This window comes from Lathyrus oleraceus, chromosome 1, assembly GCF_024323335.1.
Source record: "Lathyrus oleraceus cultivar Zhongwan6 chromosome 1, CAAS_Psat_ZW6_1.0, whole genome shotgun sequence".
In the NCBI taxonomy this organism is placed as follows: domain Eukaryota; kingdom Viridiplantae; phylum Streptophyta; class Magnoliopsida; order Fabales; family Fabaceae; genus Lathyrus; species Lathyrus oleraceus.
The window spans coordinates 458,228,768-458,245,898 of NC_066579.1; the positions used below are offsets into that span (position 1 = coordinate 458,228,768).

At 34.7% G+C, this 17,131-nt stretch overlaps 2 protein-coding genes across 3 annotated transcripts; both read right to left on the bottom strand.

Moving 5' to 3' along the window:
- Positions 1-518: 518 nt before the first annotated feature.
- Positions 519-15,577, bottom strand: LOC127085028 (cytochrome b-c1 complex subunit 6-1, mitochondrial). 2 transcript variants are annotated; one of them, XM_051025601.1, is made up of 4 exons: positions 15,522-15,577; positions 1,931-2,015; positions 831-920; positions 519-738 (listed from the first exon to the last, which is right to left on the bottom strand). In XM_051025601.1, coding segments are annotated over exons 1-4 (210 nt in total). In that variant the 5' UTR covers positions 15,524-15,577; the 3' UTR covers positions 519-705. The 2 variants fall into 2 exon arrangements, with proteins under 2 accessions (XP_050881558.1, XP_050881551.1); XM_051025594.1 differs by lacking the exon at positions 15,522-15,577 and adding an exon at positions 2,686-2,879.
- LOC127085039 (cytochrome b-c1 complex subunit 6-1, mitochondrial) lies at positions 13,173-15,671 on the bottom strand. Its single transcript, XM_051025608.1, has 4 exons — positions 15,522-15,671; positions 14,702-14,786; positions 13,514-13,603; positions 13,173-13,425 (listed from the first exon to the last, which is right to left on the bottom strand). Coding segments are annotated over exons 1-4 (210 nt in total). The 5' UTR covers positions 15,524-15,671; the 3' UTR covers positions 13,173-13,392.
- Positions 15,672-17,131: the final 1,460 nt, after the last annotated feature.

Genomic DNA, 17,131 nt, shown 5'->3' on the forward strand with positions numbered 1-17,131 from the left:
AACAATTATCTGAATTGTGATATTTGCATATGCCGAAGAAAAGCCAAATGCCATATGATAACTTGTTAAATTAAGTTCTATTGTATTTTTGGAAGAACCATCAATTAAAGACACCAATTTGTCGTGTAAAGTTGTTTCTTTCTGTTGTTCCTCGTGCTCGGAAGTGGTTGGACAGACATTAGGGTCGATTACATGTTGTAATAAATGGATTATTTAGTAATGTTCAGAAGTCCAAACAGAAAACCTAGAAGCTTGGTAGTTGGCAGAAAACCTAGAAGCTTGGTACTAGTGCAGGTTACAGGCTGCAACCGGCAACCCAGCTACTTTGCTCAAGGTTCACGAACTTGAGCCTCATAGTTCAGAGATTCACAGAACAAGCAGAATTCAACTAACTGCAGTTAAGGGATAGCTGAAGCACAACAGGAAATTCAAAAAAAAAAACACTTACACTAGTATTTTAAACATGATAAAAATGTCGGGTCTCTATACCAGCATATACTTCCTACTAAGTCTCAAAGTTACGAATTGATATAATATTCTTATTAATTATCATCCAAGGTCTCCATGGGATCAAAATTTCCCGATAAGCAAAACATTAACAATACAGGGTATGAGATTTGGATACAAAATCACAAGTTTAGGAGCAGTTATTTGGAAATGAAGATAAAACAGAACAATATCATAATACCAAAATATTATCCCCTATTACTTCAGTTTGGGGAATAGCTTTGGGGCAACCTGCATTGCAAGATTACAATGTATCAGGGAATACCAAAGCAAATCAAGTGGCTCAATGGTTATTTAAAAACTAAACATTAATTAATACTTACGCATTTGTCAACACAATACCAATAATCAAAGTACTGTCCAGTGCAGTGCTTCTGCCCGGAATCATCCCCTTGTATCCTTTTAATGCATGCCTGTAGCAATTTAGCGAATAAGTTTTCTTTGCAAGAACTTCTTTCATAAACAAAAACAACTTAGAAGAAAAATTTGCAGACATTTATATTTATTCTAAATTTGTCTTAGAATTCAATTGTAATTGCAATCATGTGAGTTGGAGTGGAATCAGCCTTATAATAAGGCACTATAAAAGAAACTACGATAGAACCACAATGGGGCTACCCTTCCTCGGACCCAAAATGGAGTTGCTCTTTATTCTCCAAGGCATGCATCTACTATCCAACTAAACAAATCAGAACCTGAGGATTTCTCGCTAATGTCATACAATGTTGGTTCTCTCAATTCAAAAGAAGGAAGTGAATATAAGACGCAGCCCACTCAAAAATAAACTCTTAATCAATGCAAAACAGGAACCATAATCTCTCTACCCTATTCCTGCATACCCCAAGAATGCAATATTGATGAGGCCTTGGTTTATATCAAGCTCCATTGTGTCAAATCTTCAAAAGAATATAGAAAACACTCATTCTCATGGCCATAATCCATCTACCTGGACTTTTATATTTTTTTTCTAACTTGAAGCAGAACATAATCCTAAAATTCCCCAAAAATGCTAAAGCAGAAGTGTTATATTTTCGATAGAATGAGAGATAAAAGAACAGCTAAAGCGTCAGACTAAAAGAAAAGCACTTAGAGATTATAAATTAGACAGTCAAGTTGAAGCTTAGCATAATAATTTAGTTTCATGACTATCTAAGATTGTATGTCCCCCTGCAAGATAACACCTCTAACACCTCTAACATTTCCTTTACTACATTGCATTTCTTTGTTATTAACATTTCCTCACCTTACTAGTATAATTAATCAATAGATCTAAAACTCACCAATATGCATGTATATCTAATATCAGTTCTTAAACCTTGCAAATACAAAATTGTACCGATTGCCTAAACTAAGAACAATACTTACTCATCTTTAACTGATTCAGCCTACAATTCTATTCTTTAAAATATCAAAATTCACACACCTGATATTCAAGTAACGGTCTCACACACTTTGGTTTGCAAGACTCTTCAAGAAGTCTCTTCTGATCAACAGGTTCCTCGTCGGCCCTGAATTCAAAACAAAACCAAAAAATGACATTAAGAGCAAAACCAATGAAGCACGGACACCGGAAAAACGACACCAACACTGACACGTCAACACCGGTAATAATTTGATAAAATGAATCTATTAAATGTAATCACAAGTGTCAGTTTTGGTGCCAAATGTTCAAAACATGCCAAATTTTTACAAGCAGTCATGAATCTACATTTTGTTACACCACAATTGTTAAAGTAGAAGATTAAAATAAGGGCTACAAAAGCATTAATTATTACAAAGAATAAAAGTATACGTACGGGAAACAAGGGTGTCAAATTGATCAAACCAAACTCATGATTTTTTTCAGTATTTCAACAAAAATAACGAAATGGACTATGATCAACTAGGTAGCAATAAATTACATCGGTTAGAAACAGAAATCTAACACAAGAATCACCCCTTTTTTATAATTTCTAGAATTAGATTAACTCAATCAATCTCTCGAGAAGCTACACTCCAAAATTATAACAATCAGTTAATCATGAAGAACACCGAATAAAAAATCATTTAATCGAAGCAAGGTTTCAAAACCCTAGATTTAAAATCGGGGGCATAAGATGAAATCGGAATCGAATCGAATATAAATAGTAGATGAAATAGATGACAGATGAAAAGAAAGAGAGAAGCTTTGAAACATACATGGCGGAGAGTGATGAGAGGTTGCAGAGAGAGAAGGTGGTAGGCGGTGTCGTTGATTCGTTTGGGTAATGCGCAGTCGTAGCTTCAGAACAACTATAAGAAAAAAATGACTATGGGAGGAGAGAGAAAAGTATAAAATATAACTAAAAACCTAATTTCATTTTTATAAAAAAAAAAAAAAGTTTACAACTTAATTCAATCGGGAAAAAATAATATATTAGAGAATTTTTTAATACATGTTTTTTTTTTATGATGTACACACAATTTTAAAATGTCTTCCATTAATGTTAAAATATTTTAGAAATGTATTTCCGGAATATTTTGGAGGTTAAGTCAGGTCAGACTCTACACCTTTCACATTTCACATTACTCAAATTCAACTCAACTTGAATCTCTCTCAAATTTCTTCTCTACATCAAATCAAATTTCATTTAACAAAGCTCAAGGAAACATCTATCTTCATCTGTAACATCATCCATCTTCAACAAAAGCATTAATTTCTTGTAAATTTTTCGAGTTTTCGATAAATATTTGAGTTTTGGTGTAAATGAGTAGAAATCAATGATTATGGTTAGAAATGAGCAGAAATTACATTTAAGATAGTTTATGCATAGTGTAATAGTTGTTTGTTGGTTAAAATTGATGATGAAAACAATTTTTTTAAGCTTGCAATGGATACATTATGCCATTGTCGCGACCTCTGAGTTGTAGAAAATTTCGGAGATGCATCTCTGGAATTTTTCAGCGGTTTAGTTTTCCAATAATTGGAGATGCATCTCCGGAAATTTCTCAGTCTTTTTTTTCTTACTTGCGTTGTTTGTCTACACTAATGGTATGCCTTACTTTAACTTATATGCATAATGGCCAATATAAATTATAGATTGAGGCATGGCAGAGTTTTTCAGCACGTATTCGTTCGGCGGGAGAAGAGTCAGCAAGTTCTGGAGGCTCCTGGTCTCTCTGGTCAGGCAGAGTCGTCTACTTTTGGGGCTCGTGCTTCTCCTCGTGCCACTTCATCTTCTTCTTCCCGTAGGAGACGGGATTCACCATCTGACGCATCACTCTTCCATCCTCTCGCATGCCTCAGGTTTCACCGGTGCCACCTCCTACCGATGATGATGTTGATCCAGTCCCATCTCTTATTTATGATGTTGTTGATCCAGTGCCACCTCTAGAGGGTGAGGCTACTACGTATGTTAAGCCAGAGACTTTTGGAGGTGGTCCAATTGATTTATCCTTACTGCCTTTGTATCCAAACTATACTACCAGACATATTTGGGATGGAGAGGTAGCATTGGTTGGATTCTTTATTTATTTTTACAATAACTTTAATTTTTGACATTGATTATTTCTGGCAAATTTTAGAAGTGTGATCCGCAGAAGTTTCTTAACCACGGGAGGAAGATTGTTGCATTGCCTCAACCGAATGAGGAATGATTTTAGTTGTTTTTGCCCTTATCTAGCCTGAAGGACGAGGAGACAAAGCCTTATAGAGTATATCTTGATTATTTGGTTGTTAAGGACATGCACTTATCTGTCTGTTGGCATGCGAATCGTGGTCATTTGCTCCTTATGTTGATCACCGCAAAACGTGGCCATTTGACGAGATAGTGTTATGCTCTGGATGGTTGGCATGTGAATCGCGTCTCATTGCTCCTTATCTGTCTGAGCGCATCATGCGGAAGCTCAGCTACACTCAGACCATTTCCAGACACCATGTTGTCTCTGCTCCTCCTTCCTCAACACATATGTAGATAGATGCCATGTTTGATGATTATGAAAGTCATATGGTACTGGAGGAGGCAAGGGTTACCATAGTTAAGAGCGAATGGAGCTACGTCGAAAGGTACATCAAATGGTTCTTCAGGGTGTCACACTCGTACATGGTGCAGGCTGCTCTATGAGATCTGCTCACACCAGCTCATCGGGAGATACTAGAGAAGGAGCAGGCACAACTAGATCATGTTGAGGATGTCTTGCCTAGTTGTGTCGTATATTGGAAATTGCGCATGAAGGCATTCACATAGGTATCTTCCCTGATGGGTCTGATGTAAGGCAGGTCCTAGATGCCATCATAACGAAGGCACGGGGGAATTGATGTATCGGAGATAGCACCAGGGGACAGGTGTGATTGATGGCCAAGGAGGCAGGGCTGGCAGAGGAGGTAGAGGAGAGGTGGTCAGACATGCGCAGTGATGTCTTAGTATATAGTAGTAGTATTATGGTATGTATTTTATTTTGACGGTCTTGATAATTTATTGGTCGCAATTGTATGGAATTTTGACATTTATTGGTATTTTATTTATGTATCACATTTATTATGGTATGTATAGTAGTAGTATTATGGTATGTATTTTATTTATGTATCACATTTATTGGTCTTTCTATTTTATTTTTCGATCGTATGATGTGGTTTAAATCTTCATTTGAATATAGATAAACAAAATATAATATGAAAGCTAAGTTCTCGGACATTACGGATATGCATCTCCAAAATATGCATGAAGATGAATCCTCGATACAGTTCAAATATAAATGGCTTCTAAGTGGGATGTATTAAATGTTTTCAATTATTCCAGATATGCAACTCCGAATTATTTCAACGTTTATTCGAAAATTGGTGCGTCCGAAGATGCATCTCTGGAAACTAGGGGCATTTAAATAATTTTGCATGGTGGCTAAGAAATATTAAAGGTGCATTAAGAAATCCTCAAAAATTAATATAAATATTTATTTGTAACCAAAATAATTTAAATAATTTTGTTTGGTTTAAAATCTTTGGGATCGTTTGCTATCAATTTTTCGCTATCAAGTCACTCATCATTTATTTTCATGTTATCAATTGTCCAATCTTAGACGTGAGGGGTGTGTTAAGAATCTTGCATTGGACATGAATATGTATTTATAAGTGGGGACAATCTACGCTCAATAAATACATTTTGCAAAAATGAATTAGTTCCAACCACATTTAGGCATCACACCTCATATCATTATCCAATTCCGGTTGCAACCAAAATATGTCTCTTTTTCACATAGCATGGCTTTTTCCAACTATTATAACATGACGAGAGCATGGTTAATGTGGAAGTTTGTAGCATCGGACATGTATCTTTTTCAAATAGTATAGCTTATTTCTTTTTCTAGTGAGACATATACTTAAAATAAACAACTTACCATTTCAGGAATAGAACCACACATTTGAAGGGAAATTGTGATACAAAACACAGCGGAAAATAAAAATTTCTCTTTAGCTGATCCTTACGAATGATGCATGATAAATGATAAAATAATTATCTTTTGTGGCAATTAACACATTTGATGCAAAATCAAAGGAATGATCATAAGCGTTGAATAAAGAACAACTTCTCTACTCAACTCACACGAATAAGGTGTCTTTAATCTCAATGCTAGCTGCTACAAATGAAGACTTTAAGTGAGAGAGAAAGACGGAAATTACGACAAAGGTTTCACAAGTCGAATTTCATCAAGTGTGAAAGCTTTTGCATAAGGGTTCTATTTATAGAACCACTTGTGCGGGTTGCAAGCGAAAAAGTCAACTTAAGTGCATCGTACTTTATGGTGTACCGTATTTCACTTAAGCGCACAATACCTTATCGTGTATGTATTCCACTTAAGTGCACCAAACCTTACGGTGTTCTATAATTAACTTAAGCGCGTTGTACCTTACAGTGTTTTGTAATTCTCTTAAGTACATTGTACCTTACGGGGTTCCTTATTTATTCGATCTCTCATCAATTTGCCCTTATGTGTGTGACCTTGTAGGTTCTCGTGATGTTAGAAGTTATATTAAATTACACATTTAATATAATAAACAATGAACGGTATCTAACAACACATCATTGTTATCCAAGTCATGAAAATGTCATATGATATGACAAAAACCTTTATGTGATAATGTTTATGTGTAAGATTGTCATTTTACCACCATGTCTATATTAAACACAATGCATATACTATGACACACTTGTTCAGTTTAATATTGGGCCCTTAGACATTTATCTTGTTACACATGATGGACAAATTTCATCTAGGTCATTCATGTCTCTCAACATGATTTGTGGAGTACTCATCAACTGTCTTTATGGTCATTCAGTTACGAACAATGTTTAGCAGCAATAAAGTACTTGACTCCACATCTAAGGTCCATAGTGGTTTCAGGTCGAAGGGTGGTATACATCATTATCATTGTAGTGTTATATTTGTGAAAATCCTAAACTAGGGCGCCCTCGCCCAAGAGTTGTATCGCCCAATTGATAACTTAAGGACTTGCCTTGGGCACTAATGATGTGTAATTTCGTTAGTAAAAGGAGAGAGAGAGTCCTACATTTTCCCCTAAAGGATAGGTGGTCAATAAATTCTCTTGATCATGAAAGAGCAGTTGTCATCACTTAGGGTTATCCATATCCTTGGCCCAAAAGGTTTCTATGAATATTCCTCATCTTAATGGAGGATGGACAAATCATTACACCCTAAAGCATAACGCTTAGCCAGATCATAACTCATACATATCAAACCCCTTAGAAGCTTATACTTAAGCATATCTTCCATCCATAAAGTTTCTCACCTTACATGGGCATGACTCCTAAAACCACTGTAAAACATCATTGTCATACCCCCAAATTTGCCATTCCTTTTTCACTTTTCGTCTGAATTTTGGTTTGAGATTCATCTGCACTCATTCATGCCAACTACATGTATATCATTCATTCATGTTAGCACTTTCAAACAAGTCATCATAGATTCAAGGTTTGTGGTATTTATACCTAACAAGGACTAAGGTTTTCACAAGGATGAAACCCTAGAGATTCTGGTGTTGCATTTAATTGGGAAAGCATATCTATGAATTAGGGCATGAAACCATAATTTTGATTCATGACCACTGAGGACCATTTGTTTTGGATTTGCTTGCAGAGCCTTATTGCTTGGTTTTTTATCCTTGTTTATGTTATTTGTATATTTAGCCCTCCGCCGCCGCAGGAGGCCATTTTCGGGGCAACGGAGTGGTTCTGAGGCGAAGGCTTGAAGTTTCATAGTTCTTTTGGCTTCTGACATTTTGGGAGTTGATACTTGATTCTCCTCCTCTCTCCCTTGTGTTCGTTTAGGCCTCTTGGCCCATCCAAAATGCCTCTTACACCCATGTTTTCTGTCCACACTCCTCATCCTGTAATCCAAACCAAAAACATTTGCATTGGGTCTGGTCTGAATGGGCATGCACCCTATTTTCTATTAGCATCATTGTTTGGGTTTCGTACCCCCTGCCTCCATCCTTTTTTTTATTTCTTTTGTATTATTTTTTCTATCATTTCTTTTACTACAATTTAATTATTTTGAATATTATGTTTTTACATGAATACTTAGGAAAATAATAAAGATGCATGTTTAACAATTAGAATATAATTAGACTTTAATTGATTTTAATCACTTTGAGAATGTTTTGAAAATAGAATGGTTGATGCTTGGAGTTTAATCGAATTTTAGTCATTAACCTACCTCTTGATTAAAATTCATGATCACATTATTTTCTCCACTTCGATGCATGTTTAATTTTAGACTTTAGTCTTTAATTTGAATCCATTAGAACTATCGTTCTTTTTTGTACCCATTTTTAATTATATTGTGATGCATGAACCATGATGATGATTGTGAACTATTATTATCATTGACACTTGATTGATTTTAGGGCATGGTACTATTATATGCTTGTATGGATCTTTACATATTCCTTGTATGACTTATGATTCATCCCCCTATTATGGATAAAATATTCTCATCTCCCATGAACATGTAATAGCATATAACTTTCCTTTTCTTTATTGCTTTCCTTTGCATGTTAATAAATAAGATAAAAAGATTTTTTTTTAAAGAATAAAAACACACTTGATCCAACATCGAGTGCTTTTCAAAATCAAATACAATCAAAAGCAACGTGAGTGCTTGACCCAACGTCAAGTATCTCATCCATTTCATTTCCATCTCACTTCCATTCCATTACATCCATTCACTTATATATCCATCTCATTCTTCCACATCTCATGCCTTTCATAATCCTATCATCAAATACTTTTTATAATAAATGGGATAAAAAGATGGGTTGTACGTACTTGTGCATAACATTCTCGAATACTTGGGTTGTCGGTCGTACCTAGCTTGTGGCCTGATACTTGACATCCACCCAAAAACACTTAACAATAAAATGAGTTTAATCTGGTCCTCTTAGGACGAAAAAAGTGGTTAGGATGCAAGTGCCCTCTCAACTCCCGAGTATTTTGATTGTCGGTCGTACTTAGTCGGTGGTTAGACGCTTGTCTCCCTCTAAGCACCAACAATTAAAATCGTCAAATAAATTTCATAAATAAAACAATCAATATATTATTCTGCCTTAGGGCAACATCCAAATTTTTCAACACCTCAACATTGCAATATCATTGCTTCATCAACCACACTTTCTCTTTGGATCATGTATCATAGTCTCCTTGATGTCCACACATCCTTTGGGTTAATCACCTAGTGGTTGAATACCCATCTTTAATCAATTGCTTTCATTATGTGTATAAAGTTATAGACTATGGCAAATTCTCTTTCATTGCCCTGTAGAGTTACAGACTCTGGAAATCTCTTTATGACTTATGGAGTTACAGACTCTAGCAACATTTCATTCTGCCGATAGAGTTACAAACTCTGGCACATCCTTACATTTCTGCCTTATAGTTACAGACACTGGCATTCTTTTTTCTTCCCCTGTAGAATTACAGACTCTGGAAAACATCTTTGCACCTTGCCCATAAAGTTACAAACCCTATCAATCTTTCATTATGCCCTGTAGAGTTATAGACTCTGACATTCTTTCTTCTTGCCATATAGGGTTACAGACTCTGGCAAAATCCTACATCCTCGCATTAGCATCGTTTGGTTCAGACCATAATTTCACTATCCAAATCACAATATTCCTTTTTCTTCCTTCTTTGGCCACACCATCTATTGGTTAACGCCACATCCTTTTTTTATGTTTGGCCACACCATTTATTGGTTAACGCCACACTCTTTTGCATTTCAAGCAATTCTCTATTTCTTTTCTCTATCAATCAATTCTTTCTTTCTCTTTTCCATCTTAGTTCTATGAACTATGAAGCTTTGATTTTCTTATTGCACTATGAGGATACGTAGGCACGAGGATCTCAATCCTTATCGAGCACATTAATTATTAAATTTTTCCCCATCTTATTCAGATCTTTTGCAAATAATCTTTAGATATAACACCCATTCAAACAAAGAACAATCAAAATGATTCTCGTTGAGTACAACGTGAGGGGTGTTAATACCTTCTTCCCCTTGCATAATCGACTTCCTTACCCATTTTCTCTTCCCCAGAGTTTTATCGATGTTTTCCCTTTCCTTCGGGAATAAATAAAGTTCAATGCGCTCAGATACTTTTCGTGTGGCTTCAACTAGCGACTCTACTGGGGAATTCTTGCTCTTGCAAGTAGGAGTCGGGGTTAGTTTTGTTCGTTTAGGTGTTTATCTTTGTTGTTTTTACTTGCCTTATCATTATTTCATTTATCACATGCTTTATTGCTTTCATATATTATATCCTGGATATATCATTATATTTCTCTATTGTGTGATGGGTTTCATTATGCAATTGAGTGATAAGTTCAATACCACGACTTTGAGAGTACATCTGAGATGGATTGGGGGCTCCGTACTGACTTGTCGGGCGTAGTTGTCTTGATGAAAAAGTGCGAAGGCTCTGTCTATAGTAGATTCCTTTTGAAGTTTTGTTGGCACGTACGTCATTTTGCATTGAAAACCATTCTTTCAGTGGGGATATATGACTCTAAAACCTTTAATTAACATGTGGCTTTTGAAGTTGATGGTTGGCTTCACTTAGAGTGGATCCTCCTGAGAGTATCGTTGGCCCGCAAGTCATTTTGTGTTGACAACGATATTTTCAACTCAGGATAATCTTCATAAAGCCTTAGAACCTACCAATGAGGGGATATGTGTTTTATGCAGGAAACCAGACCACTACATACCTCGGTATGTCGGACCTTTGAAACTATATTGAGGAGTATACAGATTATTCATATGTTCTAGACCTTTGAATCCATGATGTTACATCTCATTACATCATATCTAGACTAATTTTAGTATGTGCATTCCTAGGGAATCCAAAAAGCTTTAGTTTTTGTTGAAGATTCAAAAAAATTGGGATTCCCTAGAAACATAAAAATGTCTTTTTGCATGCACCTTATTCATTCATGCATTTATAACCTCTCATACAGAAAAAACAAAACAAAATGCTTACACTATTTCCCTTCCTCATCCAGAAAGACAATGATTCTCCAACGTTGATTGCCAAAGAATCATGGAACAGAGTAATCATGAGAGCACCATGTGCAAGAAGAGTTTGGATTACGTCCAAGGCAGAACTAACATGATCTTGGGACTATTTTTGGACAATTTAACAATGGATTTCTCAGATCGAGTTGCAATTGGTAAACGAACCGAGAACGGACTGAATAGGGATTACATACAGAATGCAACTGTAGGCATTCTGCCACTTCCTCTCCCAAGAGCAGTATCTCATACCGCATCAAAAGTCCGCTCAAGGCAATCAGAAATGGAAGCAGAAGCAAATCAGCAAAGGCAACAACGATCAAGAAATGAGACGTTCGCGCTATGATCCAGTCTCAATATGTTATACGCATTTGTTGCCTATACTAATTAATGTTGGGGCAATTTTGCCCAAACATGATCCTAATGCCACATGTGGATATCATGTAGGACACATAGGGCATTATATAGAGGATTGTTATTATCCTAATGCCACATGTGGATATCATGTAGGACACATATGGCATTCTATAGAGGCTTGTTACGCTTTCAAGAACAAAGTCCAAAAGCTCATCGTCTGCAGTCTCAACAACGAAAGTCACCACTAGATTAGCCGTTATTATCAACCATGTCGTTAAATTTGTTTACAAATCTTCTACCTTGTAATTCTATTTAATTTAATACAAATATATATTTTAATTAATTATAACTTTAATTTTTTTAAAAAAATACAATGCGCCGGTGAAAATGGTGTATCCTCTTAGAGCAACAATACATGCACCATAGGTATTGTCCAAGATGCATGCACCATTAGACACGATGCTTGTGCATGCGTCACTAAGTGACACATCCTCTAATGTGCAATTTTTTTATTTGAAACATAAATATTTTAATATATTTTTTAAAATATTGGTTATTTGAATATTAAATTCAAAATTTTTGATTATTTGAAATAATCTAGTCTTGTTTGATTGTTTGCCTGATGGTTTCTCTTTTGTACTCCCGTTGTTCCTATTTAATTTTGTCCGTTCCTTTTTAATTGTCGTTTTTAAAATAAATAAAATTATTTTTAAATGTCATTTCAAAGTTCAAAATAATAAATATTTATTTTTAAATATCGTTTCAAAATTCAAAGTAGTATTGTTTGTGATTTTGTCATAACAACCCCTAATTATTTATTAGAGAGAGAGAGAGAGAAAATCAATAGATTAATTAAAAATTAAGGATAAAATAGGGGAAAAATCATCATTATGTAAAAAAATATATAATTATTAACTTTCTTGGTATAGATAAAATGTCAAAAAAGTGACATTTAAAAAAAATGAGAGACTCCTATTTTTTATTTCTTCTACTCCCGCATGTCCCCCTCCTTTCACACAATATCATAATTGTCCCCCTCCTTTCACACAAAATATCATAAATGTCCCCCCTCCTTTCACACAAAACACCTTAAATTGTCACTTCAGTTAGTGGCAATGTAAAAAGGGTCCAACACCCTTCCGATCTTTGTGAATTTAAAAGGACAACACTCGACGCCTAACCATCTCAAAGTAATTTGCATTTTGAGCTATCTAACAATGCAATACAGTTTTTTTTTTTTAAACTATAGTAAAGTTCATCGAACTTCTCATATAAATAAGAGTACAAAAAGAAAATCAAAGATTAATTAACAAGTTTTTCCAATCCAATCCAAATCTAAAAATAATCAATTATTTTTAGAAAATGGCTTGAGAACCAGACTTGAATCCTCTCCTTCATTTCTCTCTCCTCTCATCTCCTAACTCTCCATCTCTCTCTTAATCTCACTCTCACTCATCATTAAAAAACAAAAATATAATTAAGAGAGAGATACATATTAAGGAGAGAGAAGAGAAGGAGGGAAAAATGAAGGAGAGTATCCAAAATGAAAATACAATTGTGCTTTGGCAAAGTTGCTTAAAGAATTAATAAGAAAATTCGGTTAGATTTAAGATTGATTTGAATTGATTCAAAATTCCTTTATGATGGATCAAATTGCCAGATGAGGTCAGAGTATATGCATTGAACATTGAAAACACCATCTACAATCTACAAAAGTGGGGGGAACTAAAAAAGAATGGGTATTGTGTAAGAGCAATATATGCCACGAGTGATTGAAGTAAATTGTTTCCAGCCAAGTCTCAGTTAAAAATTGGCATAATGGTATTATTATTAATTATCATCCGAGGTCTCCATGGGATCAAAAACTCCCAATAACAAAAATAATAACCACACAGGGCATGCGTTTTGGTTTCAAAATCACATGTTTAGGGCAGTTATTTGGGAATGAAGACAAAACAGAAAAACCTTATGAAACCGAAATATTCTTCCATATTACTTCAGTTGTGTGAATACCTTTGGTGCAACCTGCATTGCAAGATTATAATTTATCAGACAATACAAAAGAAAATCAAGGAGGTCAATGGTTATTTACAAACTAAACATTAATACTTACACATTTGTCAACACAATACCAATAATCAAAATATTGTCCAGTGCAGTGTTTCTGCCCGGAATCATCCCCTTCTATCCTTTTAATGCATGCCTGTAGCAATTTAGCGAATAAGTTTTCTTTGCAAAACTTCTTTCATAAACAAAAACAACTTAGAAGAAAAATTTGCAGACATTTATATTTATTCTAAATTTGTCTTAGAATTCAATCGTAATTGCTATCATGTGAGTTGGAGTGGAATCAGCCTCATAATAAGGCACTATAAAAGAAACTACGATAGAACCACAATGGGGCTACCCTTCCTCGGACCCAAAATGGAGTTGCTCTTTATTCTCCAAGGCATGCATCTACTATCCAACTAAACAAATCAGAACCTGAGGATTTCTCGCTAATGTTATACAATGTTGGTACTCTCAATTCAAAAGAAGGAAGTGAATATAAGACGCAGCCCACTCAAAAATAAACTATTAATCAATGCAAAACAGGAACCATAATCTCTCTACCCTATTCCTGCATACCCCAAGAATGCAATATTGATGAGGCCTTGGTTTATATCAAGCTCCATTGTGTCAAATCTTCAAAAGAATATAGAAAACACTCACTCTCATGGCCATAATCCATCTACCTGGACTTTTATATTTTTTCCTTGAAGCAGAACAGAATCCTAAAATTCCCCAAAAAGACTAAAGCAGAAGTGTTATATTTTCGATAGAATGAGAGATGAAAGAACAGCAAAAGCGTCAGCCTAAAAGAAAAGCACTTAGAGGTTATAAATTAGACAGTCATGTTGAAGCTCAGCATAATAATTTAGTTTCATGACTATCTAGCCACTCATTGTATATCCCCTGCAAGATAACACATCTAACATTTCCTTTACTACATTGCATTTCTTTGTTATTAACATTTCTTCACCTTACTAGTACTCTCCCTTTCTCGCTCCTCATTACTATAGAATTCTCCAATCACATTCTTCAGTAAGCAATATCATAATAAAATGCAAGAATGAAAAAGGGACAATATAATTAATAAATAAATCTAAAATTCACCAATAGGCATGTCCATCAACTATCAGTTCTTAAACCTTGCAAATACAAAATTGTACCGGTCGCCTAAACTAAGAACAATACTTACTCATCTTTATAACTGATTCAGCCTACAATTCTATTCTTTAAAATATCAAAATTCACACACCTGATATTCAAGTAACGGTCTCACACACTTTGGTTTGCAAGATTCTTCAAGAAGCCTCTTCTGATCAACAGGTTCCTCGTCAGCCCTGAATTCAAAACAAAACCAAAAAATGACCTTAGGAGCAAAACCTATGAAGCACGGACACCGGAAACACGACCCCAACACTGATACGTCGACACCAGTAATAATTTGAAAAAATGAACCTACTAAATGTAATCACAAGTGTCAGCGTCGGTTCGGATTTGGACACTGACTTACTTTTTTTTATAAGAGGTGTCGGTGTTACAGACAGCAATACATAACAGATGTTCAAAACATGCCAAATTTTTACAAGCAGTCATGAATCTACATTTTGTTACACCACAATTGTTAAAGTAGAAGATTAAAATAAGGGCTACAAAAGCATTACTTATTACAAAGAATAAAAGTATACGTAAAGGAAACAAGGGTGTCAAATTGATCAAACCAAACTCATGATTTTTTTTCAGTATTTCAACAAAAATAACGAAATGGACTATGATCAACTAGGTAACAATAAATTACATCGGTTAGAAACAGAAATCTAACACAAGAATCACCCCTTGTTTATAATTTCTAGAATTAGATTAACTCAATCAATCTCTCGAGAAGCTACACTCCAAAATTATAACAATCAGTTAATCATGAAGAACGCCGAATAAAAAATCATTTAATCGAAGCAAGGTTTCAAAACCCTAGATTTAAAATCGGGGGCATAAGATGAAATCGGAATCGAATCGAATATAAATAGTAGATGAAATAGATAACAGAATAAAAGAAAGAGAGAAGCTTTGAAACATACATGGCGGAGAGTGATGAGAGGTTGCAGAGAGAGAAGGTGGTGGACGGTGTCGTTGATTCGTTTGGCTAATGCGCAGTCGTAGCTTCGGATCAACTATAAGAAAAAAATGACTGTGGGAGGAGATAGAAAAGTATAAAATATAAATAAAAACCTAATTTCATCTTTGAAAAAAAAAAAGTTTACAACTTAATTCAATCTAGGACCAAACAATTAATATACATATTTAATTTAGTAAACATTTTTATATATATGAACAATTATTTTTTATATTAATTTTCATTTATTATTGTAAGATTAGATGAGTTTTTGTTGTCGAGTTATTTATCATTTATTTTTATAGTTTTAATTATTCAGTGTTGACACGAGTAAATGTGTTAAAAATTCTGTATCTGATAATGCATGACTTGAACATATATTTATATGTAGTCATCATTTTCACATTTCTTTAAGAGTAAATATCAGTGCATCTCATGTCATTATCCAATTCACCTATAATCAAAATATCCAAAATATGTCTCTTTTTCAAATAGGATGATTTTTTCCAACTATTATAACATGACGGTAATATCGTAACTGTGGAGCATTGTATATGTCTCTTTTTCAAATAGTATAGTTTTTGTCTTTTTCTAGTGAGACATAACTTGAAGTAAACAACTTACCATTTCAGGAATAGAACTACACATATCAAAGGAAATTATGATACAGCACATACTGGAAAACAAAAATTTATCTTTAGTTTATCCTTATGAATGATACATGATTAGTGATAAAATGATTACTATTGTGGCGATTAACATATTTGATGTAGAATCAGAGAAATGATCACAAGGGTTGAATGAAGAACAACGCTTATACACAATCCTCACTAACAAAGTACCTTCAATCTCATTGTTAACTGCTACGAATGAAGACTTTGAGTGACAAAGAAATAGAGAAATTAACGTCAAGGTTTCACAAATCGAATTTCATCAAAAGTGAAAGCTTCTGCACAAAAATTCTATTTATAGAATCACTTGTGGATTGCAAGCGAAAAAATTCAATGAAGTGCATTATACCTTATGGTGTACCATTTTTCACTTAAGCGTACAATACCTTACCGTATTTTGTATTCCACTTAAATGCATCATATCTTACGTTGTTCTACAATTCACTTAAGAGTGCATTGTATCTTACGGGATTCTCTAATTCTCTTAAGTACATTGTACCTTACGGTGTCCCTTATTTATTGTATATCTCATTAACTTGTCATTATATGTGTGATCATGTAGGTTCACTTTGAAGGAGAAGCGTGATTCAAAACGCAACAGAATTTTAAAAAAAAATCTCCTTTAGTGATCCTTACGAATGTGCATGATCAGTGATAGAATCGTTACCTCTTGTGGGATTGAAACCTTTGATGCAGATCTACGGAGCGATCACGAACGTTGAATGGTGACAACGCCTCTACTCAGTCCACACGAACGGATTCCTTCAATCTCAGTGTTGTTACCACGAAAATCTCTAAGGCATGCTGAAATCATAGTTAGTGATAGAGTCCTGTGAATTTGGGGGTTATACCCCATCAAAGGATGAAGAGGTGTTTGAGGCAAGTAAGAGTGAGAAAAACACAA

Coding starts and splice junctions, on each gene's coding strand:
- LOC127085028 (XM_051025601.1), bottom strand. Junction 921..1,930: donor GACCGTTACTTGAATATCAG/GTGTGTGAATTT, acceptor AAATTGCTACAG/GCATGCATTAAAAGGATACA. Junction 739..830: donor GGTATTGTGTTGACAAATGC/GTAAGTATTAAT, acceptor CTTGCAATGCAG/GTTGCCCCAAAGCTATTCCC.
- LOC127085039 (XM_051025608.1), bottom strand. Junction 13,604..14,701: donor GACCGTTACTTGAATATCAG/GTGTGTGAATTT, acceptor AAATTGCTACAG/GCATGCATTAAAAGGATAGA. Junction 13,426..13,513: donor GGTATTGTGTTGACAAATGT/GTAAGTATTAAT, acceptor CTTGCAATGCAG/GTTGCACCAAAGGTATTCAC.